The sequence below is a fragment of the Cervus canadensis genome, chromosome 16, assembly GCF_019320065.1.
Source record: "Cervus canadensis isolate Bull #8, Minnesota chromosome 16, ASM1932006v1, whole genome shotgun sequence".
Taxonomy (NCBI): Eukaryota; Metazoa; Chordata; class Mammalia; order Artiodactyla; family Cervidae; genus Cervus; species Cervus canadensis.
In genome coordinates, this window is record NC_057401.1 from 12881327 (window position 1) to 12907712 (window position 26386).

The window sequence follows — 26386 nt, forward strand, 5'->3', positions numbered from 1 at the left end:
ACTGCTTCACCTTTTCATGAATGTTCTAAAATATGAAATGCTTGAAAGATAGGCACATACATGGAGATAAGGTCAATAAGTTGAATAGCTGAGTAAGAGCACAGAATATTTTTATGAATAATTCAAAACCTCACAGTATTGATTATATTAAGTAGGTATTATTAGATTCAAATATATATAAGGAAATTATACAAAAAACTAAACAATCACTCAAAGATCTACAAAGTATGAGGATCAAAAGAGAATCTAAATCTAATTATTCTCTTAAGTGACTACATTGTGTTTGGCAAATATTTATAAAACATGCCATTCCAAAATTATAGAAGATATTTTATTTCTATTTGATAATATGAAAACATATTTGTGTTCTTTTGTGTAAATATGCAAGTTACATTTCAACAAATATTTTTTAATACCGATCTTCTGATTAGATAACAGAAAATATTATTAGAATTACAACCAAAGAAGGTATGACTATACCCCTTTCTTAGCCTTTATTTCATTACAAAACACATGATTTAGAAAATGCTGAACTACTTGCCAACTATATCAAATTTTACTTTTCAACAAATTAACCATTATTTTAACATCCAAGAGGTTATAAAAGTAATATTTTACCACACTAGATTTTAGCCTCAAATTCAAACAGTATAAGTGATTAATCTTAAATACAACTACATAAGAGTTAAAACTCAATGTGAGACATAAAATTCATCTTCCTTTTAAAGTAATGCAAATCAATATATAGAAAAATTTGACTTAAATATACCCAGAATTTAAGTACTATATAACTCTAAAAATCAGTTAACAATATCCATACAATAAGCTTTGGATTCAGCAGTAATCCAAATCCTTCTATCAAGCATAACCCTTTAACTTGAATTATTCTAAACAGGCTATATTAAAAAACATTATAAAACTGTTCAACCTTTTAAAGAAGAGAATTAGAATATATTTTAAGCCTTTTCATTTAAAGACTAAGGTGAAAATATATGTGCTGTGCTGTGCTGAGTCACTCAGTCTTGTCCGACTCTCTGCGACCTCATGGACTGTAGGCCGCCAGGCTCCTCCACTCACGGAGAATCTCCAGGCAAGAATACTGAAGTGGGTTGCCATGCCTTTAGCCTACGGATCTTCCCAACCCAGGGAAATGTATAAAAGCTAAGTAATTATAATTAGTAAATAAACTGGGGAAGAAATTATATATTGCCTGAACCAATTCTATAATATTAATTTGCAAAGTCTTTTATGTTTTAATAATATATAATAATGTACTATAAATAGTATATATTTATTTGCCTTGCCATCTCTATGTATTGTACAAATAAATTATCTCATTAAGATGGTCACAAACCTGATTTTGGAATTAACACCAATATGAGTTTGTTTCACTGGGGAGCAGAGTGAGGTATCTTGACTGCTGTCAGTATTAAGAGAAACTGAATCAGACATCCGAGATGGAGAAGAACAATTGCTGTTATTCTGATTGCTATTGTGTGTAACTTCATCTGATAAAGAATCCGTATCCTTTGTATCATCTGTAAGAAAAAAAATTAAGCTACTGATAAAGCCACACAGAATTTCCAGTAATGACAAATGGCATTTATATTGTCTTGGTTCAATATATAAGATAAGGAATTATTTGGATAGAAGATAACCAGAGGCTCACCTCAGAAAATTCAGTCCTAATACATACAAAGATTTAAGAATTTAAAAATAGTGATACCTTCAGTTAGTTTTTAGTGATACCTATATATTTTTTTAATATGAACAATGATAGAGTTACCCAGAATCTGATTTAAACTACTGACACAAATATTATCACATGTTTTTAAGGCCATTTTAGTGAATATACTTTTCCATGAATTTAGTTTTAAAAAGTTGTAACAGTAAGAAATACATACTATAGTTCATAACCTCAATAAATTTGTTATCTGGGGTATAAATGATTTCACATGTGTATGGAATTGTTTTCACCTATTCTGATAATAAAAATGAGCAGCATAGTCAACCAAAAAAGAAACACCAAACAAATCCAGAAATTTTCACAAGGTCAGCTTTCCCCTTTCTAATATCATTTCAAAGAACTATATATGAATAGTGAACTCTCAATATGTGAGATGGCTATATAAACAAATAGCTAATATTCATATTCCACTATAGGCAGGTAGTAATAAAAAGTACCATTTTTTAAAAGTAGTGATAAAAAGATAATAACTTAGTATGTTTACAACCCTACAGGCATGGTAGCACATGGGGCTCTGTAAATTCTGCTTTAAGGAGTTTGGGTCTGAGAATCTGAATTTTTAAGACACTGTTAAACTACAAGGCACTTAAGTTCTCTATTTATATTCTCCTACTTCCTTCTCATGGGGTAACTGTGACAATCAGATAATAATATGTAAACTATTTAGGATAGTAAGTAACAATTAGTAACAAATATAAGTACCATTATTATGAAACCCCAAGCTATCCTTTAAAGGGCCACCTTGCCAATAAGTTTCATCAATGCCATAAAGGTACAGGCTGGATAAATCTTTGGTGGAGATAATATAGACATTTTCAGACATTTGGTAGAGAAGAGTGAGGAAAGGATAAAAGGAAGGGATAGCTACTCTCCAAGTTGTCTTTCATTTCTAAGAGTCTGAGATTCTATGTTAGGTGGGGGTGAGGGGGTATGTTAAAAAAAAGTTCCTTAACAGATAAAATAACAACAAGCATCTGCTATACATAAGGTACTATGCTAGATCTGAGTACACTAAACCAATATATTTGAAATTCTCAAAATCTTTCCTTAGCTTCATTGTATGTCTAGTTAGATGTATGTGTGCTAAATCACTTCAGTCATGTCTGACTCTTTGCAGCCCTATGGGCTGTAGCCTGCTAGGCTCCACTGTCCATGGGAGTCCCCAGACAAAAATACTGGAGTGGGTTCCTGTGTCCTCCTCTAGAGGATCTTCCCAACCCAGGGATCAAATCCACATCTCTTATGTCTCCTGCATTGGCAGGTGGGTTCTTAACCACTAGCACCATCTGGAAAGCCCAGTTAGATGTATACACACGGACAAAATTAAGGAGCTCAAAGATCATACAGCAAATAGGTGGTAGAGATGGAATCATAATCTAGGCTTATCTGCCTTAAAAAATCCATGTCCTGTAAGTAAACTTGCATGAATGAAGGAAGAGATTCATCAAGATTTTTCTTTAAAAACAAGAGATAAGGAATAGACCCTTTACGAAGACATGTTTGAAAAATTGCTTCTGAAAAGTATTTTAAATAACATAGTCACATTTAGTGAAATTTATTTGAAAAAGAAATTTATAAATTTTATTCAGTCCATTTCTGTTCTTAGCGAGCTTTCTTTTGACATCTAACCTTTTTTGTTACTACTAAGTGCTACCACTTTGGGCTGGTTAATAGAGGTTTCAATTAATGGTGGTCGCATCTCTGCCATTTTCATCTCTTCATCAGAAGAAAGTTCTTCAGATTCCTAATTTAAAGAAAAAAGAGAAAAATATTCACAAAAATAAATTTTGGTTTCTTTAAATGAATAAATATTAAGTTATATGAACTTCAAAGAGAAAATACATGACATAGGCATAAAACCTTTTTAAGGTAACCGAATAAAACTAGTAGGTGACTTAAATTTTTCAAGGCATTGGCAATAAAACTATGGAAATTATTAACACTACACCAAAGTGTCTAAGGTATAATTTTCTGTGTGGTCCTTAATTCAACTGTGTTAATGATTAGTGTGTACCTGGTACTATATCAAGTGCCAGAGAAACAAAAATGAGTAAAACAATCCCTGCTGGTGAAAAACTCAGTTTAGTGAAGATGCTCTAACAAAAAGTCTATTCCTAATTCTTAAATTTATTCCTTCAAGGATCACCGGGTTCCAAGGAATCAGAAGGACTGAGATGCTCTTCCACCAAGATAAATTAATGGCAATTTCTGCCCAATTTGAAGACAGAATCTTTTATTACTTTCCATGATTTTTTTCTCTGATATTTGGCAATTGTCCCAGGCAATTTACCATTGAGTGCTGTTAGCACACACACAGAGACTCTTGTCAACAAGTATTAATAGAAAGATTTTAACATTGTATATAATAGACATAAAATCAGAGCTTCTGCAGTTTTAGATAATATAATGAAAATAAATAAAAGGTCTTAAAACAGTATTCTATTAAAAATACTAAGATTTCTAAGTGCTTTAAGTGTCACAACAAAATATGAACTGAAATCAGAAAACTATTTCAATAAAAAGGCCAGACAGTAAATATTTTATACTGTGCAAGCCACACATTCTGTTTCAACCAACCAATTCTGCTGCTGTGGCATAAAAGTAGTCACAGAAAATATGTAAGCAAATCACCATGGCTGTGTGCCAGTGAAACTAAATGTCATCTAATTTTTCATATTTCACAAAATATGCTTTTTCTTTTGACCTTTATTCAATGTTCAATAATGTAAAGCTGTTCTTAGCTTGCAAGCCATATAAAAATAGGCAGTGGGCCAGCTTGGGACAACAGGCCATAATCTGCCAACCCTGTTCCAGACTGTACTACAATGGAGTTAGACTATTAAGTAGTTAAGGGAGAGAAATGTAAATTGGGTTTAGTCTTCAAGGGTAAGTTAAGAGGTAAATAACATTCTGAGTAGAGGAAAACATGGAAATAAGAAAATGTATGGCAAGTCAGCTCCATGAAGCTGAAATTTAGAAAAAAGGGCAGGAGAGACAGAAAAGGCAGACTGAATTGCATAGTAAAAGGTTATGCTCTGAGTATGAACTCAACTAAGTACATGCTTTCATTACTGAAAGTTGCCAAGCTAGAAACTCACAAGGCAGATTATCTTTTAAAATAGTAACTCTGAAAAAAATAAAGAAATAAAAATAAAATAGTAACTCTGATATTAAAGGTTTATGGAAAGAGAAACTAACAGAAAGAAAACTAGGTATAGCAATAGTCCTGAACAAAAAAAGACTACATTTGTCTTGCAAAGGCAATAATAGCTAGTACAGAAAAAAAAAGAACTGGACAGAAATTTTATTACCATTAACAGAACTTGACTGGTACAACGAATACAAAGAATGAGATAACAGGTTAAGGAGGTCTGTCTCAGCCTTTTGATATCTGCAGCATCTAAACTGCTGACCAGAGCTTCTTCTTCATGAAATTATATTATACCTGGGCTTCTGCAAACTATAGTCTCCTAAATCTCCTACCACCTTTCTGTTTCCTTTGCTCATGTCAATTAATCTTCCTGCAGTTTGCTCATATTCTTTCCTTTCTTACTCTTTCCCCCAGCTACTGCATTTTTTCCAATGATTATGCTTATTTTCTTAATTAAAACTTTTTATTTATTTATTTTGACCATGCCCCACAGCATGTGGGATCTTAGTTCCCCAACCAATAAGCAAACCACTGTCCCTTGCACTGGAAGCATGGAGTCTTAACCACTGGGCCACCAGGGAAGTTACAATGATTATGTTTAATGTAGATAATTCTGCTAAAAAATGTTCAGTGGCTCCCCAAAGACTATAGTATAGAACATTAAGTCCAGACTTCTCAGCATAGCTATCAGGAAACAATCTACTCTACTAATTTTATATCCTCTGATATATTTGGTCAGATGGTCTGACCAATGCTCTTTCCTACATTTTCTAAAGGCCGTTCATTTGCTCTCATTATTCTTTTCACATTTCATTCAATTCTCCTATTTCTGTTAACTGAAATACTTCAAAATACAAGTTAAACAATTCCTTCATCTTAAAGCATCTGTGTGGTTCTTTATAGCCAGAAAAAACCTCTTTCTAAATTGCTATAAAACTTAATTCCTCCAGCAGTGTATGAGGGGAATGTAGAATGGTACAATCACTTTTGGAAAACTGGCAGTTTCTCAAACAGTTAAACAGAGTTACCACACAATCTAGCAATTCAACTCTAGAGGAAAGAAAATATATATCCACACAAAAACTTGTATACAAATATTCAAAGGAAACTCACTCATCATTAGAGACAAAATGTGGAAATAACTCAAATGTTCATAATGGACGATGACAATGAAATATATAGACATTAAAAAAAATGGATGAAGTACTGATACGTGCTACTATGTGAATAATCTTGATGACATTATGTTAAATGAAAGAAACAGTTACAAAGACCACATACTGTGTGATTATTTATATGAAATGCCAAGAACAGCCAAATCTAGAGGCCGAAGACCACTAGTTGCTCAGGACTGGGGAGGAGGATACAGAAGTTGTAGGGAGACAACTAAGAAGTACGGGCTTTCTTTTAGGGTAATAAGAATGTTCTAAAAAGTGTTTGTGGTGAGGGGTGCACAACTTTTAACACTAAAAGCCACTGAACTGCACCTTTTATTTAAATAAGTGAGTTGTATAGTATATGAGTTATACCTCAGTAAAACTGCTTTAAAAAAAAAAAAGCTTTTACTGATCCAAGGGGAAAATCTCTTTAAAAAGTCTCAGATATTCAAGAAAAAAAAAAACTTTACAATCAATGATAAATGCCTAAATAAGTCAAATAACTGACTTATTATTTGGTAAACCAACAGCAACTTTCTCATTTTTAAGTTACTGAGATTAAAGCAACTGCTATTATAAATTTTACAGAATTAGAACTGCCACAATCTAATTTAAATAGTAAAATTTTTTATAACCTCTGTACTCCAATGTTGAAGCTTAAGTGATAAATGAGTGGTAAAACAAATATTATGAAATTTCTCAATAGCAAAACTGTATTAGCATATTTTCTGCTATTGGTATCAGGCTTCCCCTACCTCTAGTGAGCAACAATGAACTGTTAAATTCTTATCATTTAACATTACTCCAGAATAATCATAAAGCCATACCTCAAAAACATCATCATGATTAACAATATGCTTCAAGTTCTCAGAGGCTTTCACATTTGCAGTCACTGGCAGATTTCCAGAATTGACCTCAGCTTCAGGCTCATTGGTCTTCTGTATTGAGTTTCCTATCATATACTTTTCTCTTTCATCAGCTTTGCTTCTTACTGGAGTGGTACTTTCAGAAGTCTAAGCAAAAGAAAAGATAAAGAACTCACATTCTTTACACTTATTACTGTATCAAAGTTCAGATGAAAATTTAAAAGTATCTTCCTATTATGGGTAAACTGAAGAAGTTTTAAACATGGAAATCTGTAGCACTGAGAGAGAAAACGCTCACTGTGGGAACAGGCAGTCACAAAGGTCCATGAGCCACATTAAACTTTACAATTTAGCTAAGGTTCTGTTTCATCCTAGAAGGTGCAAAGCTGGTATTTATGAGTGAGTCACTTGGCATGTGCAAACTCAGGAAGGCTCGATTTTCTCCTGCTCATTGTGGAATGTACAGTAACTTCAGTGACAAGAAAAAACTTCTGTTTCTGTGATACAGGTGCAGAGGGGAAAGTTCATTAAAGGAACACACAATTTAGGGATTTGTGTAGGTTTCGGAAACATCCTAGGGAAACGTCAATGATCTGTCACAGTAATTACATTTAAAATTAAAACTGGGTAGAATGGATCAATATTACCAGGGGAAAAAGTATTTCTATAACCATGAACTTTCTGACACTATTATCTTATTCTTTGTTAGGGCAATGTTAGTTCAAAAGCTATGCTGATACTCTCCTGCCCATTTGGACAGTCTGTAACCACAACTGAAGTGGTAATAATAGCATTTCAGTTTGCTCACTATGACAGCTTTTAGTTCAGGTATCTGAGGACTCTGGTCACCTGATGTGAAGAGCCGACTCACTGGAAAAGACCCTGATGCTGGGAAAGATTGAGGGTAGGAGGAGATGGGGGCAGCAGCGGAGGAGATGGTTAGATGGCATCACTGGCTCAATGGACATGAGTCTGAGCAAACTCTGGGAGATGGTGAAGGACACGGAGGCCTGGCATGCTGCCGTCCATGGGGTTGTAAAGAGTCGGAGATGACTGAACAACAGCAACAGTCTGAGAATACTCCCCAAGTCTGGGAGTGTATTTTGGTGTATATAAAAAGGATCATCATATCAATTATCATTTAAAAATTTTGAAGAACTGGAAATAGACTTTAGTCAATGTTTTAAATTGAGTTTTCTAACCTTCACACCCACATCATTATTTACAACTTGCTCATCTTCATGTGGTTTCAAATCTTTTCCAGAGTCATCATTAGTCTCTTCATCTTTTAATCTATGTACAATGGTTTGAACAGTTTTGACCATATTTTTAAGCTCATCCGGGTATGGTGTTGGGTATCTCTTCAAATTTCCCTCCTGGAGAAATAAAATAAGAGATAATTTTAAATTATCTCACAATTCAAAGTACAGGTATTTCTTTTTCAAAAAAATTTTATTAGAGTATAGTTGATTTATAGTGTTGTGTTATTTTCTGTTGTAGAGCAAACTTAATCAGTTAAATCTATACATAGATGTACTCTTTTTTAGATTTTCCATATTGGCCATTACAGAGTATTGAGTAGAGGTCCCTCTGCTATACAGAAGGTTCTTATTAGTTATCTACAGATAAATATTTCTAACATCAATCTCAAAATTTAATAAATAGTCCATCTTAATTATACTACATACCTAGCTCATAAGGTAACTGTGAAGACAGATGATAGGCCTTTGAAAGCATTTTAGATCAATAAATGTATGGTTTTATTGATAGTAAAAAAAAAAAACTTCACAGTTACAGATTTCAATGTTTTAAAAGCTTTTTTTAGTAGACTTAAATATATTCCATTTGGAGATATATGGTATGGATATTGCCAACACTGTCACTTGGCTTTGAAACAGATACATGTTTTCCAGCTAGATAATTATGCAAACAGACATAAAATTCCTACATTATGATGACTTATGTGCCAGAAACCAAACACCTCTAAGATCAGCCTAATCATCATTTTCTAGAATTCAGCCAGCTTTATTATACAAGGAAAAAATAATCACATCCATAACTAACTTGGAAATGTGTATTTGCTACTTCTATTACTACAACACAGTCTCATAAAGAAACAAAATGTTCACCTCAAAGAGTTGTTCATCCCTTTAATATACAAATAAATTATTAAAGAAAGGAAAGGGGAAACAATAATCTGTTTTTCTCTTATATTTATGTACACTATGAAATTTGGTTTTTATTCACACAATTTTATATTGTTCTCAAATACTTGCACATCATAAATGTACTGGATCAATAAAATTTCAAGTGCCTTGAGGGTAAGGAATGAAACAAATACTTCTTTGTATCCCCGAAAATAGCACAGATGAGCTATATAGTACCTAATAAATGCGGGCTTCCCAGGTGGTGCTAGTGGTAAAGAACCCGCCTGCCAATGCAGGAGACAGAGGCATAGGGTTGAGAGGATCCCCTGGAGGAGGACATGGCAACCCACTCCAGTATTCTTGCCTGGAGAATCCCATGGACAGAGGAGCCTGGCAGGCTTATGGTTCACGCAGTGGCAAAGAGTCAGACATGACTGAAGCGATTTAGCATACATGCACCCAATAAATATCAGGAGACTGGTTTAAAATTTGAAGGAAAGCAAAGAGACTCACTCTGGGAGGCGCCTCCCTCTCATCTTTGTCTTCGTCGCACTCAAAGGCCACTTGCGCTCGCTGTTTCCTCTGTTCCTCCCACAACGAAGGGTTAAAACTTTCATTATCTGATATAAACATAACTAGAGAAAAACAAAAACAAACAAAGCCCCACTATATTTTACTATAAGTATGAAAAACTGTTACTTGCTCATAATTTTTTTTTTTTTACTTGCTCATAATTTTATGAGATGTTCATTATAATAAATTAAGACCGGTCAATGTCAGCAGCTATAAATGCTACACTAACAACTAGGCTGTATTTCTAACATTTCTTCACAATAGCGATCACACATCTTTTCTTTCTTAAAGCTGATCTGTCTTGTTTTTTAATGAGAAAGATTCCTGAAGAGAATACAATATAATTAAGACACTATAGATACGTAATTGTGTGTAGTTCCCTACAAAAAATAACACGGTACTACAGTGTTATTTCATGCAATCATTTCATCCAAGTTTTGGCATTCAGAAATCTTAATTCCAATATTGTTTATTATGTACTAGAGGAGGAGAGTTAACACAGAAAAAAGGAAATATTTTGGTAAAAAATGACTACCCTGATGGCCCCTACTTGCATTAAACATTATACATAGTTTGACTATGTAAACAAAGTAATTGCAAGATATTCTTTATATCAAAACTAAGGAAAATTTAAAATTTAACAAACTCAACACTTACATATCCTGCTATCTGATACAATATTAAAGAATTAACAGCTGTCAAAGTTTTTTGCTTCCTAACAGGTAACCAAAACAAAAGGTAAGGCTTAAAAAATTAATCCATTTGACTATTATATATCACCTTACAGAAGTTTGTACAATTAAAAAAAAAAAATCACAACTTATTTTCTGCCCATTAAAAGAAAACAACAAAAGAGATTAAAAGCACCTTTTTAGCTAATAGAAAAACTGAAAACCCAAATACAGTCAGCTTGATTATTTCCACAAAACCAGCATAATTATCATTTATTTTTAGTCCTTCTTTTCGGCTTCTTACCCTTCTTTAAGCTCATATCCACAGGAAGAATACCATGAAACTAAATACTAACAAAAGGCATAAAGCTTTATTTACCTTTTTCTTTAATTACTCAGTTCAAAATTTTTTACTTGCTTTGTGTTGTTGCTTAATAGTAAATGAATTACAGTGTTTGTTTGTGCAATGAGGTTCAAATTCCTGGGAAACCTTACTGACACACTTTTTGTGGTATACTTGGAAACGCAAGTATTTCCAGCGAAGTCTACTTCCAGGATTGAGAGAGAGGATTTCCCCTCCCATCTTAGGATTGTTTTGTTACCAGAAGGATTCTTGAAGAGAATCTAATAAAACACTACAGATGTGTGACTTTGTGCAATTCCCTACAAAAAGTAACATGGCAATTATATAAATATTTCATTCAAGGTTTGGCATTCAGAACTAGTCTTCCTAATTCCAATACTGTTCATTATGTACTAGAGGTGGGGATGAGGGTTAAGACTACCAATCATCAGCCTAGTCCAAAGATCTCTAAGAGTTTTAGATTTTATCAAAGCACTATTACATCAGAATTTTTTCAGAACCCCAAGGAAAATAACTTTAACCATTCCTCTCACTCCTGTCAACTTCTGGTCACCTACACTTTCTACCCTTTAGTATAAATCTCACATCTTTTGAGATAGAGGGCATTAGGTAGTAACATTACTTTTTCTGCATTTTAGAGGCTACTAGATCTGATCACACTGGCATATTCATTTGGATTCTAGCATTTGCCTAGCATGTTTCTCTCTACCTATATGTCATATGTGAAACTTGCTCAGTTGTGTCCGACTCTTTGTGATCCCATGGACTATACACAGTCCATGGAATTCTCTAGGCCAGAATACTGGAGTGGGTAGCCTTTCCCTTTTCCAGGAGATCTTCCCAACCCAGGGATTGAACCCAGGTTTCCTACACTGTAGGCAGATTCTTTACCAAATAAGGCACCAGGGAAGCCCAAGAATACTGGAGTGGGTAGCCTATCCCTTCTCCAGAGATTTTCCTGACCCAGGAATCAATCCAGGGTCTCCTGCATTGCAGGTGGATTCTTTACCAACTGAGCTATCAGACAAGGCCTACCTACCTAAGACCTGTCAAAATCCTGAATGATGACGATGTGTGATGACCCCAACAATACAATTTCATAATTTCTTGATGTCCTCAATTTCAATGTCCACCTGCATCTCACCCATATGATTCAAAATCATGGTACTCCTCAATACCTTAGCTTGTGTAATACCTGACCACTCAACTTGTCCTTCTAATTCATTCATTTATTATTGCTGGTAAATGTTGAATTCCTTAACCTCATTTCCTTTTCTTCCTGTAAAAGCATTCTTTTACTCCCTTCTCTATTCACCTTAGATTTCATGACATATTATTTCTACCACTCTCATCTTTTTTCCCCCTTTCCTTAAGTCATACCTACCCAATATTTCCTGTAACATGGTATTTCAATCACCTACCTTTGCCCTGGAATTCAACCAGAGAAAAATGATATAACCTTGTGGTTTGGAACCACTACAAATTTATGGTACTCCCTACTCTTTGTTCCATCTTCAACACTGCTCAGGAATTCATTCCAAGTCAGCCTGCTCTCCCACACAAAATCACCACCACTTACCTCAAATGCCCTTCCCCCAACCTTTACAGGCAATTTTCTCTTTGACTTCACTGAGAAAGTAAATACAATAAAAACCCTCAGACTGATACTGCTCCCCAATATCCTGTTTTCTCCAGTTATAAATTTATTGTTATATGGATCCATTCTTCCCCTTTTTCCTGTTTAAGACTGATTCCGCTAACTAGGCTCAAGATACCACACCTTCTCTTTCAAATTTATCCATCATTATCCCCCACCTTCTCTTTCAAATTTATCCATCATTATCCTCCTTTCACATCATGAGCTTCTTGAAAGTAAGTATGTAAGATCTTTAATACTTAGATCTGGGACTTCCCTGGCGATCTAGTCGTTAAAAGACTCTGTGCTTGCAATGAACGGGACATTGGTTCCATACCTGGATGGGGAACAAACACCCCACATGCCTCAAGAAGCAGCCAAGGGTGGGGCAAAGATCTTACATACTTAGATCTAAAACAATGCCTGGCACATGTGTGGTAATAAAAATAGAATGAATTAAACGTGAAGTGTCTACTCTCAAAGTATTAAAAATTTCACCTAAAGCACATTATGTTTTCTGACTCATTTATTTCTCAGACACTGTGATAAAGGAAGATGCTTCTCTTGCAGTTAAATAGAAATTCAGCTGCCTGACCATACCAACTGTAGTTTCTGATTCAGTACTGTGTACTAGTTATAGTGCTCCCATAATACCCATAGTGAAATACTTTACATATGAACTCTAAGAGGACTCAGAATATTATAAACTTACACTTTTCTGGTAAAGTCTCCCCACACTAAAATGCATCCAACAAAATCAAAGGAATCATTTAAGGAAACATGCTATAGACATACCTCTAAATTCAACTATCTATAACTCTGAGATGCTGCCTTATTTTCCTATTTTCAGAGAACTTCATTAACCAATTCGCTAAATTTTCTTCAAACTAGTAAAAGTCTCTGAGACTTAAAATTCAATTCACATCTTTGCTATACTTCATCAGTATTAGTTTTTTTTAAAGAAAAGAGATTCTTAAACTCCTACCATCCTCAGTCCTTGGCTGCTGGGGGAACATGTAGTTAGTAAGCGCCATGTTCTGGGTCTCTGAGTCGGTCTCTTTTTGAAGAGGTATCAGGGGTTTGGACTAGGGAAAGAAAACAAATGTTCAATTTTCAATAATCCTATAGCAAATACATATCGAGTAATACTTCTGAGTAAGTACTCACCATTTTTTCTATTAAGTATCAATGTGTAGGTTACAAAAAATATCAATATACATAATAAAACTTTAAACATTGATTTGAAACCTTGTACAAAACTAAAAAATAAAATTTAGCTTTTAATACAAAGCAAACTCATTCTGTATTGCAATTATCACTATCAATAGTTTTAAAAGTTCTCATATATTAAGTACATTAAGTACATCCACAGTCCAATAATTACTTATCACAGTGATTTTAGTAACACCAAAAACTAAGCCTCTTCATTTTATGTTATTTTGCCCCTACTAGCATTCTCCTATGAGAAGATGCTTTTGCAGAAACGAGTTAAGAGGTTTAGTCTAGTTATTTGCAGGTTTATTTTAGCTGAAAACAGAGTACAAACACTAGGCTGTAACCTTTTCTCTTCTCTCTTATCCCCTGTGTCTCATTTCTCCATTAATACAACACCAAGTTATTCACTGGCAGAGCTGGAAACTCCAATTATTTCAGATCTCATTTTTCCTTAAGACTTTTTCCCTAACTGGTTATTAAGTGTTCTCAATTTACTTCTTAAAATAACTAATACTTTTGCCAGCCTATTGACCCAACATTCTACCAATCCAAGCCTTGGCTAACTCCAAACAAGCAGGAACTACCCAATTCGCCCCTCAACCTGCCACTCCATCAATTAAATCTTTGGACTTACTCTTGTGAAAACTGTGCCGCTAGCTGATGTCATCCTATAATCTTACTCCCATTCAGACATTTCCTCTGTGCCCCTATCCTTGTTCCACAGTAAAGATATTGCCCTGTGTCTCAAACATCATCAGTGAGAACTTTCCTGACCTCCTCAGATAATAGCAATGGTAGACGTACTTCCTTCCCAAAGACAGCAGTTCCCTGAAGCCTTTTCAGATACAAGCTGCTTCTTCTCCCACATTGCATAAATGCTAGTTCATTAGGTGGAGATAGTTTACAAAGGCTACAAGATCATTACTCCTCTTTCAAGTATAAACACCCCATCTTTTGAGAAAGATTAAGCCCTGCTTCACTCAAGCTCCTTTCCTTTCCTAATATACAATGACTTTCTAGTAGTATCCAACCACTTCTGACTCTTTTACGCCAAATCCTTCAATAGTAATGGGTAATTCCATAGATATAAAAATGACACAGCCATACTTTTAGCCCAGTGATTTCTCAGTAGATGAGGAGTGGGTTGGAAGAAGGAAAGAAGTCTACTTAGGTGGACATATCAAAATTATCTGGGAGGGACTTCCCTGGTGGCCATGTAGTTAGGATGTTGGGCTTTCACTGCTATGGTTCAGTCCCAGGTTGGAGAACTGAGATCATGCAAGCTGTGTGGCATGGCAAAAAAAAAAAAACACAACTAAATTTAACTACAATTTCATGTAATTACACAGGGAGTTACATAAAAGACAAAGTTAAAAAAAAATTATCTGGGGGGGAATTCTCCAGCAGTCCAGTGGTCAGGGTTCTGGGTTTGATCCTTGGTTGGGGAACATCACATGTTATGTGATGGACTAAATAAATAAATAATTTTTTAAAGGTAAAACTTATGTTAAAAAATTATGAGAGGCTTCTAAAAAACTAATCACACTCCTAAAAAAGTTCAAAAGTAACTGTGGCAATGGTTGTACAATTCTATGAATATATTAAAAACCTAAGAATTTTGCACTTTAGGTGAGCTGTATAGTACATGATTTATATTTCAATAAAGGCGCTATAAGAAAACTAATCATCTTTTATTGAGAGCAAAGACAGAAAGAGATTGAGAACTATTTATTGAGCCTCTCCATTCCCTAAATACTTAACTCCAATGATCTATTTCATTTTGGATACTCATTCTACTCCTTTGTCATAATTTCTCTAACATAGCCTGTTAAATGTTCTTTCTCTGAAACCTAAAATTACTTGTTCAACAAGTATTTCCTAAGTGCCTCCTATATGCAAAGCACTATGACAGTCACTAGTATAGAGTGGTGAGCAAACCATCTTTACTGATTCTGCAGAGCTCACAATACACGAGAGGAGGGGCAGAGACAACAAAGTAAATACGGTACAGTAACGTCAGACCTAGGTAGAGAGGGCACAGGGCGCTAGGAAACACAAAGGAGGAGGTATCTGCTTACCAACATCTTGGGCGATGAGGAAGGCATTCCTGAAAGAAAGCCCTCCAAGATGAGGATGAGTAGACATTAACAGGTCAGAAGAGGGAGGAAGACTGCTCCAGGAGCACAGAACTCATTTGGGGAATGAGAATAAAGATGTGAGGGGAGGAGATAAAACTAGGCAATAACAAGAGTAAAGGGCCAGATGAGTTACAGTGTGGTTCTGAATGGAATTCGGGTGATAGAAGACTGGGGCTGTGGCAGCACTGGAGGAAGAGACCTCTTAGGAAGCTATCTCAATGATCTTAAGTCAACACCATCCAACAGAAATATAAAGAGATAAAAAATGAGACCCATAGATAATTTACAATTTTCTGGTAGCCACATGTTCCTAAAAAGAGATTAAATTCATTTTGACAATGTATTTAATCTAAACTTATTCAAAATACTGTCATTTTAATGTGTAATCAATAGTAAAAATTGTTGATTGATTTTACACTCTGTTCATACTAAGTGCAGAAAATTTAGTATGTATTTTACACTGATAGCACATCTCAATTTGGACTACTCACAATGACTACTGTTTTGGACAGCGCAGGTCTAACTGAAAGATGATGGTGAACTCTATTTAAGGGAAGGAGGAGCAGGGATAAAGCAAAGCATAGAAACATCTGATATATTAGTATTTAATGGTTAAGCCTAGACAGAGTTTAGTGATTCACTGCACTGAAGTATAGGGAGACTCAGTAGTTAAGAATTACATTCTCAGATCTCTGTATCCAGCAAGTACTTTTTACTGACCTAGGGAACACTAGCAAAGAAAAAGATCTGAAGCAGAAGATGAAATGTTCAGCTTTAGGTTGGTTGAATTTGAGACATCTAAGGGGCAGTGTTAAACAGACAGTGAGTGTAAAGTTAAGGAAACAGAACTGAGTTGAAGACAATTATTAAGAATAATGATGATATAGTCAGTAAGTGGTATCTGTAGCTTATATGGTAAAGAATCTGCCTGCAACACAGGAGACCTGGGTTGATCCCTGGGCTGGGAAGATCCTTTGGAGAAGGGAATGGCTACCCACATCAGTACTCTTGCCTGGAGAATCCCATGGACAGAGGAGCCTGGTGGGCTACTGTCCATGGGATCACAGAGTCGAACATGACAGAGCCACTAACACTACTAAGAGAGTCAGTAACTGGTACAGAGAAAGTAAATAAAGCAGAGCCTAGAGCACCATGAGGGGCTTCAACGTATAAGATACTGGCAGAAAAAAATCCCTGAAAAGGAAACTAAGGAGCGCTCAGTCAAAAGACAATCAGCAAAAAAAAAAAAAAAAGGCAATCAGCAGAGCATGTAACATAGACTTCATGCAGATTCCTCACTTCATTGCTCCTACATACTTGCTCATCAATCCCACCAAGACTGTCACTCTCTTCAACTTTCAACTTTATCACTATCATTCTTTCCTGTCTTCGCTTCTCTTTTCATACCTCAACTTATCTCTTTATAACCACTTTCCTGCCAGTTACCAGACCTCCTTATTGCATTGGCCTTCTCTTGCACCTGGGTTGACAAAGTGCAACCCAGAATTATTCCAATTGCATGCTTTCTCTATATCACAGTTGAGCAAATTTGTATTAACAACAAGGTTGTGGTAAAAACTTCAACAGACTCCCAATGCTGCTTGAAAATTCTTCCAAACTTCCTAAATTGAATTTTGAAGAAGATAGTATCTTTGAAAAAAATTTTTAACAAATATAGGATTCAAGAACTGCTAAGAGTTTGGAAAATGTTACGTTCTAAGAATTTTACCGTGAACATTTTTAGCCCTTCCTCTCACAAATGTCACATCCAAGATCCCTTCAAGAATGTAAGAATACCTGCCAGAGCTTTTGATTCCATCAGCTTCCACTCCAGTTATCCATCACTCTCTAATCCCAATCTCCATAGAGCCTCTTTCCAACAACTTAGAAACATGCTCTCTTGCCCCTAGTTACCAATTTCTTTCTGTTCTATTCCTTTTCTTTCTTATCCAACCTTCTTAAAAGACTAATCAATAACCATAGGCCTCCATTCAGTCATCTATTTATTCCTTAAACCACTTCAATCTGGTATTTGACATATACTTCTAAAACTGCATTAGCTATAGCCAAGGTAAGTGGCAAGATAGCTATGACTTGCCAAAATATAATTGATGTTTTTCAGACTTCATTTGAACTAACCTCTCATTAGATTTATCCTGTTGCAACTCCTTTCTTCAGGCCAGCTGCTTCATCCTTATCTTAAAAAACACTATCATATAGTTCTCCTTCTACCTCTATGGCCACTCCTTCGAAGCCTAGTAACTTGTTTGCCACTTAAATGTTAGTATTCCACAGGATTAATCCACCCCTAACATTAAAAAGAGAAGGAAATGGCAACCCACTCCAGTATTCTTGCCTGGAGCATCCCAGACAGAGGAGCCTGGTGGACTGCCGTCTATGGGGTTGCACAGAGTCGGACACAACTGAAGCAACTTAGCAGCAGCAGCAACATTTAAAAAATAATCTGACAACAATCCCTTTTGAGAAAATAATAAAAAGCTATGAAACCACTCCCAAGAAAAAGTGATTAAGATGATGGGCTGATATCTCTTGTCACACTACAAGTCTTCTATAAATTTTACAAATGAAAGGAATAAATATATAGCAGTACTGTGAAAAAAGAAATTAGGTCTTCAAGAGTAATTTGAAGAAATCCTTGGAGGTTAAAAATTAAAAGAATGGAGAAACCAAGAGCACAGAAACCTTAGTTTAAAACAAGGTGGCAGGTGGTGGTCATGGTAGTGGTTCAAGGTCACTCGAATTGTTCTCTGCATGTCTACTTAATATGCCAAAGGTACTTCAAACCCAATAAACCTTACTAGAACTTAATACCTTTATATAAACATATTTCCTTCTCTTGTGGTTCTTAGTTATGGAATCAATATCCACCTAGTCACTCAGGGTACACCTCTGAGGCTGATCTTTGCCTTTACTCCTTTTCTTCTCACATATATGCATTTTCCACACATTCTACTAATGTGATGTTTAAAGTTATGTCCTAAATACAGTCTTTTCACTGGCTCTGTCATCACCACTTTACTTCAGCCAACATTTTCTGTTGACCTGAGTATGGCAATGGCCTTCAACAGGCCTTCCCATGGGCATCACCACTACTAAATCTTCCATAATGCAGGCCCCAAAGCCTTTCTAGTAGACCCATCTGACCATGTCACTTGCCTGCCTATATGTTACACAGGTTCCTTATCTCCTATAGTAGTGCTGGCATGTATCCCAGGATCACTTCTCTTAAACTGATTCAGTTCAGTTCAGTCGCTTAGTTGTGTCCGACTGCGACCCCATGAATCGCAGCACGCCAGGCCTCCCTGTCCATCACCAAATCCTGGAGTCCACCCAAACCTATGTCCATTGTGTCGGTGACGCCATCCAGCCATCTCATCCTCTGTCGTCCCCTTCCCCTCCTGCCCTCAATCTTTTCCAGCATCAGGGTCTTTTCGAATGAGTCAGCTCTTTGTATCAGGTGGCCAAAGTATTGGAATTTCAGCTTCAGCATCAGTCCTTCCAATGAACATCCAGGACTGATCTCCTTCAGGATGGACTGGTTGGATCTCCTTGCAGTCCAAGGGACTCTCAAGAGTCTTCTCCAACACTACAGTTCAAAAGCATCAATTCTTCGGTGCTCAGCTTTCTTCACAGTCCAACTCTCACATCCATACATGACCACTGGAAAAACCATAGCCTTGACTAGACGGACCTTTGTTGGCAAAGTAATATCTCTGCTTTTTAATATGCTGTCTAGATTGGTCATAACTTTTCTTCCAAGGAACAAGCATCTTTTAATTTCATGGCTGCAATCACCATCTGCAGTGATTTTGGAGCCCAGAAAAATAAAGTCTGACACTGTTTCCACTGTTTCCCCATCTATTTGCCATGAAGTGATGGGACCAGATGCCATGATCTGATTACATACATGAATAATTGATTATGACTATAATGACCAAACATTCAATTTGCCTGGGACATTCCTATTCTTACACTTACTATTCATTCTGACAATTATCACAGAGGACCCTTTCACTATCAAGTGTCCTAGTAAAGTCAATAAATTACACTGAACCTAAGCACAACAATTTTCCTCTGAGCCTAAATATGGCTTTAGAATCCTTTTAAAAATTATAATTTATCAAAGTTGACATGTAAAATTTTAAAAATCTATTTGTCATCCTTGAAATATAATGCAAGTTCCTTTGTATGGCATATAAGATCCTCCATGACCTGGTCTGTGTCTACCTCTGTGGCCTCATATCCAACTCTTCCACCTTACAGGTTATGCTCTAGTCATAAAACCACTTGTACAGACACTGATTACACTGCTTTACTAATAAGTGCTTAGGCTGCTGATATTCCTTCTAACCAGAATACTCTTCCTCTTTCATCATTTAATACTATTACTCTCTTGAGAAGATGTATTCCTCTTTTAGGCACAGCAGGCATTTCCTCCTCTGGGAAACTGGCTATCCCCAAGTGAAGTGCCCCTTCTCTGATCCTGAAGCCTATCAAGTCTTTTATCATACCATATTAAAACTACTTTCTTAATATCCTTATTTGGCCCATCTTAGTTTGCCTGGCACAGAGTAGCTGTTCAATAAATGGTTCCTGAATAAAAATGACAAAATGAATGAGGAATGAATGATCAACTGTTCTGTTTGAACCTTCCAGAGACTTAGGAAAGATTATGTTACTGCATGTACTGCCTATAGGTTTATATTCTTCATGGTCAGTGAAATGTCCAGAAGCAATTTATTTTCATAATTTATAATCAAACTACTTTCACATATTTTTCTCCCCTACATTTCATCCTTTTACATGGAAATGACTACCTCATACTGTAAGGGAGGTTTTATAGCTACATCACGTATGTTTTACTATTTATTACTTTGCTACACTAGGGAAAACAAAGCCCCATATCATCATAATTTTTACTTTAATCTACAAATGAGGTGCAAGAAGAGGTGAATGACAGAACATTGTAGACACTACGCTATTAATTTCACCTTAATAAGTCATCTGGCATAATTTTCTGGCACAGATTTATCCACAGCAGTTCTAATATATTAACAGTTCAGAGTCCTCAAGACCAAGAGCCATGTCTCATTCATACTATTGTAATAGGTACTTGAGCCAGAGCCCAGCAGATGTTTAAACGTTTTGTGAATCCAGCAGCTAAACTTCGTATCAGACTTAAAATGTAAATATTCAAGTAAGAGATATATATATATATACACACACATGTATATATACATGAACTGACACATTTAATAGATGTAGTAATCACTTGTGTTCAAGTTCTAATGAAAACAAAAGTATCATTATTTTAATATTTCTTTCTCTAATTTGTAGAACAAAAGGATATACAGACTGATTCATAAGTGTGGAGCAATATCAACATAAGGTTTTTAAGATATTATTAAGAGTTAGGGCAAAAGGGTTTCTTAGTTAAGAAGTTTAGAGAATTCTGAAATATAGACAAGATGGTTTCTTTACTATCAGAACACATCAGGGTTGCTAACATAATCCAAAAGAGGGATATAACATGTCTCCCAAGCGAATTTGATGATGGAATTTAGGACTATCTATTTATATGAGACTTGTGTATCTAAACCTTGTGTTTTCCCTGGGAAAACACAGCTTTAGGTAAATTATAAAGTATTGCTCAAACATAAAGCTTTAACTTATTAAAGGGATCAGTAAATGTTATGTTGTTTTGTTTAAAAACATTTACTAGCAAGAAATACTTGAGAATAGATACAGAAAAAATGGTTTCCTCATAATTACAGATGAGGTAGTCCTTATTCTTTTCTTTTTGATCAGAACCTACAATCCATTATTATGGTGACATTATACAAGAGATTTCTTATCCATTAAAACAAGCTTAACAACAGTCTACACAATGAAACTTAGCTAGGCTACTAAGATATGTTCATTGCCCCAACCTTCTTTCTTTCCAGACACTATAATACACTTAAATCAAAATTTAACCCCCACCATTTCACTAAAACTATTACTCCTCAGCATCAGTAATTACTTCTGTCTTAACAAACCCAATGGCTAATTAGCAGTCCTCATATACCTAACTCATCAACAACGTCTGACTAAGTTGATCTTTCCTGAAGCACTTTCTTCATATGTCTCTCTAGATAACACATTCTCTTGTTGGCTGGTGGTTTTTCTTTCTGGGATCCCTTTCATTCCTGAGTTCAATGTTTGACCTTCTTCTCTATTTCTCTAGTAATTGAATGTACTTCCATGGTATAAAATTCCCTTTGCACAATGCTGACTCCCAAATTTTATCTCCAGCCAATACTTGAGTTGCAATTATAGACACTCAACTAATGACTTGACGTTCATAAAATCAAACTATTAAGTTTATCCCCAAACATACTCCTCCCCCATCTTTCCTATCTCAGAAAATGGCAACTCCAATATTGTACTTCGTTAGGTTAAAAACCTAAAAGTCATACTGTTTCAGTTCTTTCTCTGAAGTTCCACATTGAGTCCATCAGGAAGTCCCTCTGGCAACAGCTTTCTTAAAAATGCATCCCAAATTGGAGCTCTCCTCACAATCTCCACTCTTATCCTATTAGGTGAAATCCAGCAACATGTCCTTCTAAACTAACTGCAATAGCTTTCTTATTTAACTTTTGCTTCCAATACAGAATATCCCACCCTCACCCTCAGCACCCACAGTCCATTCTTCACAAAGCAGCCAGAATGATCTTTTAAAAATGTAAATCATATCTCATTATTTCCTGGAATGAAATACTTCAACAGATTTCTTTCTACCTCAGGGTGAAACCCCAAGGGATTAGTATGCCTACAAGGTCCCAGGGGACCTAACCTCAGTCTCCCTCCCCAGATCTAACTATATACGTCTCTCCCTTGCTCACTACACTCCAGTTCTCTGGCCTTTCATCTGTTCCTCGGTCACACTGAGCTCATTCCAGTACTGGCATCTTTATTCTTAGTAGTCTTTAAATGTACCCCTCACCCAACTCACATTGTGGCTCGCTCTTAATTTCATTTGAGAAACTGCTCTACTGTTCCCTTCTTCAGACAGGTATTTCCTAAATCACTCGATTTAAAATAGTATATTTACTCCAACCTTGCTACTTTTCCAACGCCTAGCAAACTCTTTCTCTGTAGTTCTGAAATATTATTACTTAGTTATTAATTTGTCTCGAGTGCTTCCCATGAGAATGTAAACTCAATGAGAATGTAAGAAGATTCTATCTGCTTCATCAGTATAACTCCGGCTCCCAGAGTCATTCACGTCCTACTATAAGTTTTCAATAAATGTCTGTCAAAGAAAAGTTCAAGGAACAACTCTTAATTCGTTAGAAATACTTCTCTAAGGTTTGTCAAATTGTTTGATTAGAAATATAATTTAAATTATCAAATGTATACAGATATAAACCACAGAGAGTCTCTATAAAAACATTAAAATTTAGGGAGGATTTTGTCCTAATCTACCTTTTTACAGATTTAGGAGAAGTCAGGCCAAAAAGGACTTCATAAATCTACACATATTTCACAAAAATGATCTGCATCTGTATGTTTTTACATGTGTATCAGATTAGAACTACTCTTAAATAGTCCTAAATAAATGAGAATGCATAATCAATTTACAAAATCAGAATGCCTACCTGATTATCTGAGAGCCACATAGCAGTCAATTGCTGTAGCTTTGTAAAGCTAAAGGGCAAATTTTTTAATCTGTGGGAAAAAATGCAAACAAAAATTAAACTTTAAAAATGAGAAACGTTAAAATGAGAACTGGATCTAATGGTCTTCTAAATAATGCTATGTTATTGCATATGAAAATAGGAGAAAAACATTTAATTCAGGAGAAAATCAATTATCAGTCTTTGAATAGGACATAATACTATCCAATTTTATAAGAATTAATTTTAAAAATACAAATCTTCCATTGAGTCAATTTGATTGGGGGGGGAAATTGGATAATTTAATAACCTCAAAAAAATTACCTAGGAAAATCTAGCAACTATCCATACTTTAATGCAAAGGCAAGGACAAATTAAACAATGTTTCATAAAATTGATTTGGATGTTTTATTTGCATTTAGAGAGAACAAATTGCTATAGGAACCACTCTTAATAAGAGTTTATGTTATAAATATGGCACTCTTTTTATTTCACTGTGAGCCAGCACTTCCATATGCAAGACTATTTTAACATTATAATGAGTGAAAATTGAGTAACGGAGATATTTAGTAGAATGCTAACTTGAAACAGGACCCTGTTTAAAACAAAATGACTACTTAAACTTTCCATCTTATGTTTATCTATTCTTCTATACCTAATTTCAAAGGAACCTAGGGAATCTAGGTCTCTGAAACTCAAGGTGTTGGAACTTAGGGCTCTAGTTTTAGGGTATAAAGTATGAGCTGAAAGAATTTAATTTTAAAAGGGATTTAGTTTAAAACCACACTGCATAGCTATAATTAACAATTTAAAAGGAGGAAGGTGTGAACAGTCTGAATACCCTAGTCAGAAAACCAAGTTTACACTAAAAGCTCTCTTTTATAAGCAATGTGAATCACCTTAAATCTGAGTCTTAATTTTCTCCCCTCCATAAAATGGGAATACCTGTTTTATTATTAGGGCTGTTTTGAGTATTTTTAAGATACAACAAGAACAAAACATAAAAATGCTCTACAAATATTCTTTTACCACTATTAGCCTCTTTACACCAGAAAAAATTATAGACATTTGTTCTTAACTTAAACATTGCTTCAATTTAGCATCCCTAGTGATCTATTTGCTTTGTACCTTGGCTGTGTTGTCCAAATTATTTGAGTGGGTGTCTAGTCACATGTCTGCCCAGATTAATACAAGGAGTAGGTAAGATTAAAAGCTGCTTTGTTCAACAGCTGTATTAAAGCAAAAATCTGACTTTAGGAATAAAAATGGCTATCATAAGATGATTAAGACTATACAGCAAAAGTCAACATAAAATAAACCATAACAATCACTGTATGATAATTAACATCAGGTAAAATCAGTCTTTCAAATGAAAATTCTACACAAAACCCAAAACTAGATATGCAAAGAAAAACATGTATTAGATTTTCTATCACATATAATGGAACTTTAATTTCATCCAATAGATGTCTTCTATAAGCCAAACGATGAATTACACTGTTACAAACCTATTGTCACTCAAATTAATGACTTTTAATTTCTGCATATCACCCATTTCCTCTGGAAGTGTCTCAAGTTTATTAGAATGGAGAAATAGCACAGTTATATTTTTCCAACTTCCAATCTGAAAGAGAAACAGAGAATTATTGATTAAAACTTTAGCCTACTGCTTAATAAATGTAAGTGAAGTATCATTTTCAAAAGTAATAAAAGTACTCTTCTCATGTATAAAAGTAATTACATTTTTCCTTTTCAATTATTGACTTTCACATATGAATAAAAGTATTAGCAAATCAATATAACTAATTATTATCCAGAAAATACATAACTTAGTTACATAATTATCTCTGAAAGAAACTAAAGAAAACCACACTGGACACCTATAATTAATAATTATAAAAAATAAAAATTCAAAATAAAATGTAAATACAGTACCTCTGGGGGTAACTGTTGTAAGTAATTATGATCCGCAGCAAAGGTTCTTATATTAGTAAGCTGCCCAATAGATGAAGGCAAAGCTTCAAGTTCATTGAAGCTACAATCCAGTTCTTCTATTGATACTAACCTTTAATTAAAAAAGAAAACACATATTTTAACAAAAAATTTCCTGTATATAATCCAAAACTCAAGAACATATGACCGTTTGAACTTGACTTTAACTAATCTAGAAGAAAATCTATTTCTACTAAGCTAAAGTTCACCTGTAGAAAAACTGGCCTATCTTGATTATAAATAAACCCAACCTGCAGCCAATTGCTTATTTAAATGTTTTTAGACTCTCCTATTGATGTTAACAATTATCTGAAAAATTATATGGGATGCTGAACTGAAAGAAAAATCTTCTGGTTCTTTTAATACACAAAAATCTTACCCTCCTATAGAGTCTGGTAGATACATTAACTGATTTTCATCTACTTTAAGAGTTGTTACATTCTTCAATGAACCTATTAAGGGAAGAAATAATAAACAATTTTTCATCTTGAACTAGAAGTCAATCAACAGTCAAGTCAGCCACATATTACATTTAACATGAATCATAAAGAACTTTTAAAAAGCCAAGCTATCTAATAGAGACACCACCCCAACCCTATCATCTCTCCATGCCCTTACCCAGCATTTACAATTTTCACATACGTATTCTCCCTTAACATTAGTGTATACTTATCCATTTAGGCCTCACTAAAATGTAAGCTTCATAAAGAGTATGTACTTTTTGTCTCCACTGCTCACTGTTGTAGCCATGCTCCTTGAAACAATTCTGTGACATCACATTGAGGATACACAGCACAAACTTATGGTATCAAAGATTAAAGAAGTGGTAGTCCTAAGGGAGTTTTCTTAAGAGTTTAACAAGCTATTCTGCATACTTTAAGTGTACTAAATCCTAAAACAATAAAAATGGAGTTTAATTTAAAATAAAAAGTGTTGGAAAAATTATAGTAGATTTGCAAAACACAACCTGAGCTATAACAGTTATGTAATTCAATTGAAAAATATGTAAAAATATTTCTGATTTTTATATTCAAACATCATGAAGATGCC

The 26386-nt window shown here is 34.9% G+C and overlaps 1 protein-coding gene across 8 annotated transcripts in view; it reads right to left on the reverse strand.

Moving 5' to 3' along the window:
• The window catches only part of ERBIN (erbb2 interacting protein), a 119586-nt gene that overhangs the window by 17918 nt on the left and 75282 nt on the right, over positions 1 to 26386 (reverse strand). For all 8 annotated transcript variants that reach the window (XM_043489188.1, XM_043489187.1, XM_043489186.1 and 5 more), the window contains exons 11-20: positions 25716 to 25788; positions 25280 to 25409; positions 24853 to 24968; positions 23327 to 23396; positions 13298 to 13397; positions 9582 to 9703; positions 8124 to 8297; positions 6883 to 7068; positions 3377 to 3491; positions 1355 to 1538 (exon numbers count right to left, since the gene is read on the reverse strand). In XM_043489188.1, the coding sequence (XP_043345123.1) occupies positions 1355 to 1538; positions 3377 to 3491; positions 6883 to 7068; positions 8124 to 8297; positions 9582 to 9703; positions 13298 to 13397; positions 23327 to 23396; positions 24853 to 24968; positions 25280 to 25409; positions 25716 to 25788 (1270 nt within the window). The remainder of the gene's footprint in view (positions 1 to 1354; positions 1539 to 3376; positions 3492 to 6882; positions 7069 to 8123; positions 8298 to 9581; positions 9704 to 13297; positions 13398 to 23326; positions 23397 to 24852; positions 24969 to 25279; positions 25410 to 25715; positions 25789 to 26386) is intronic.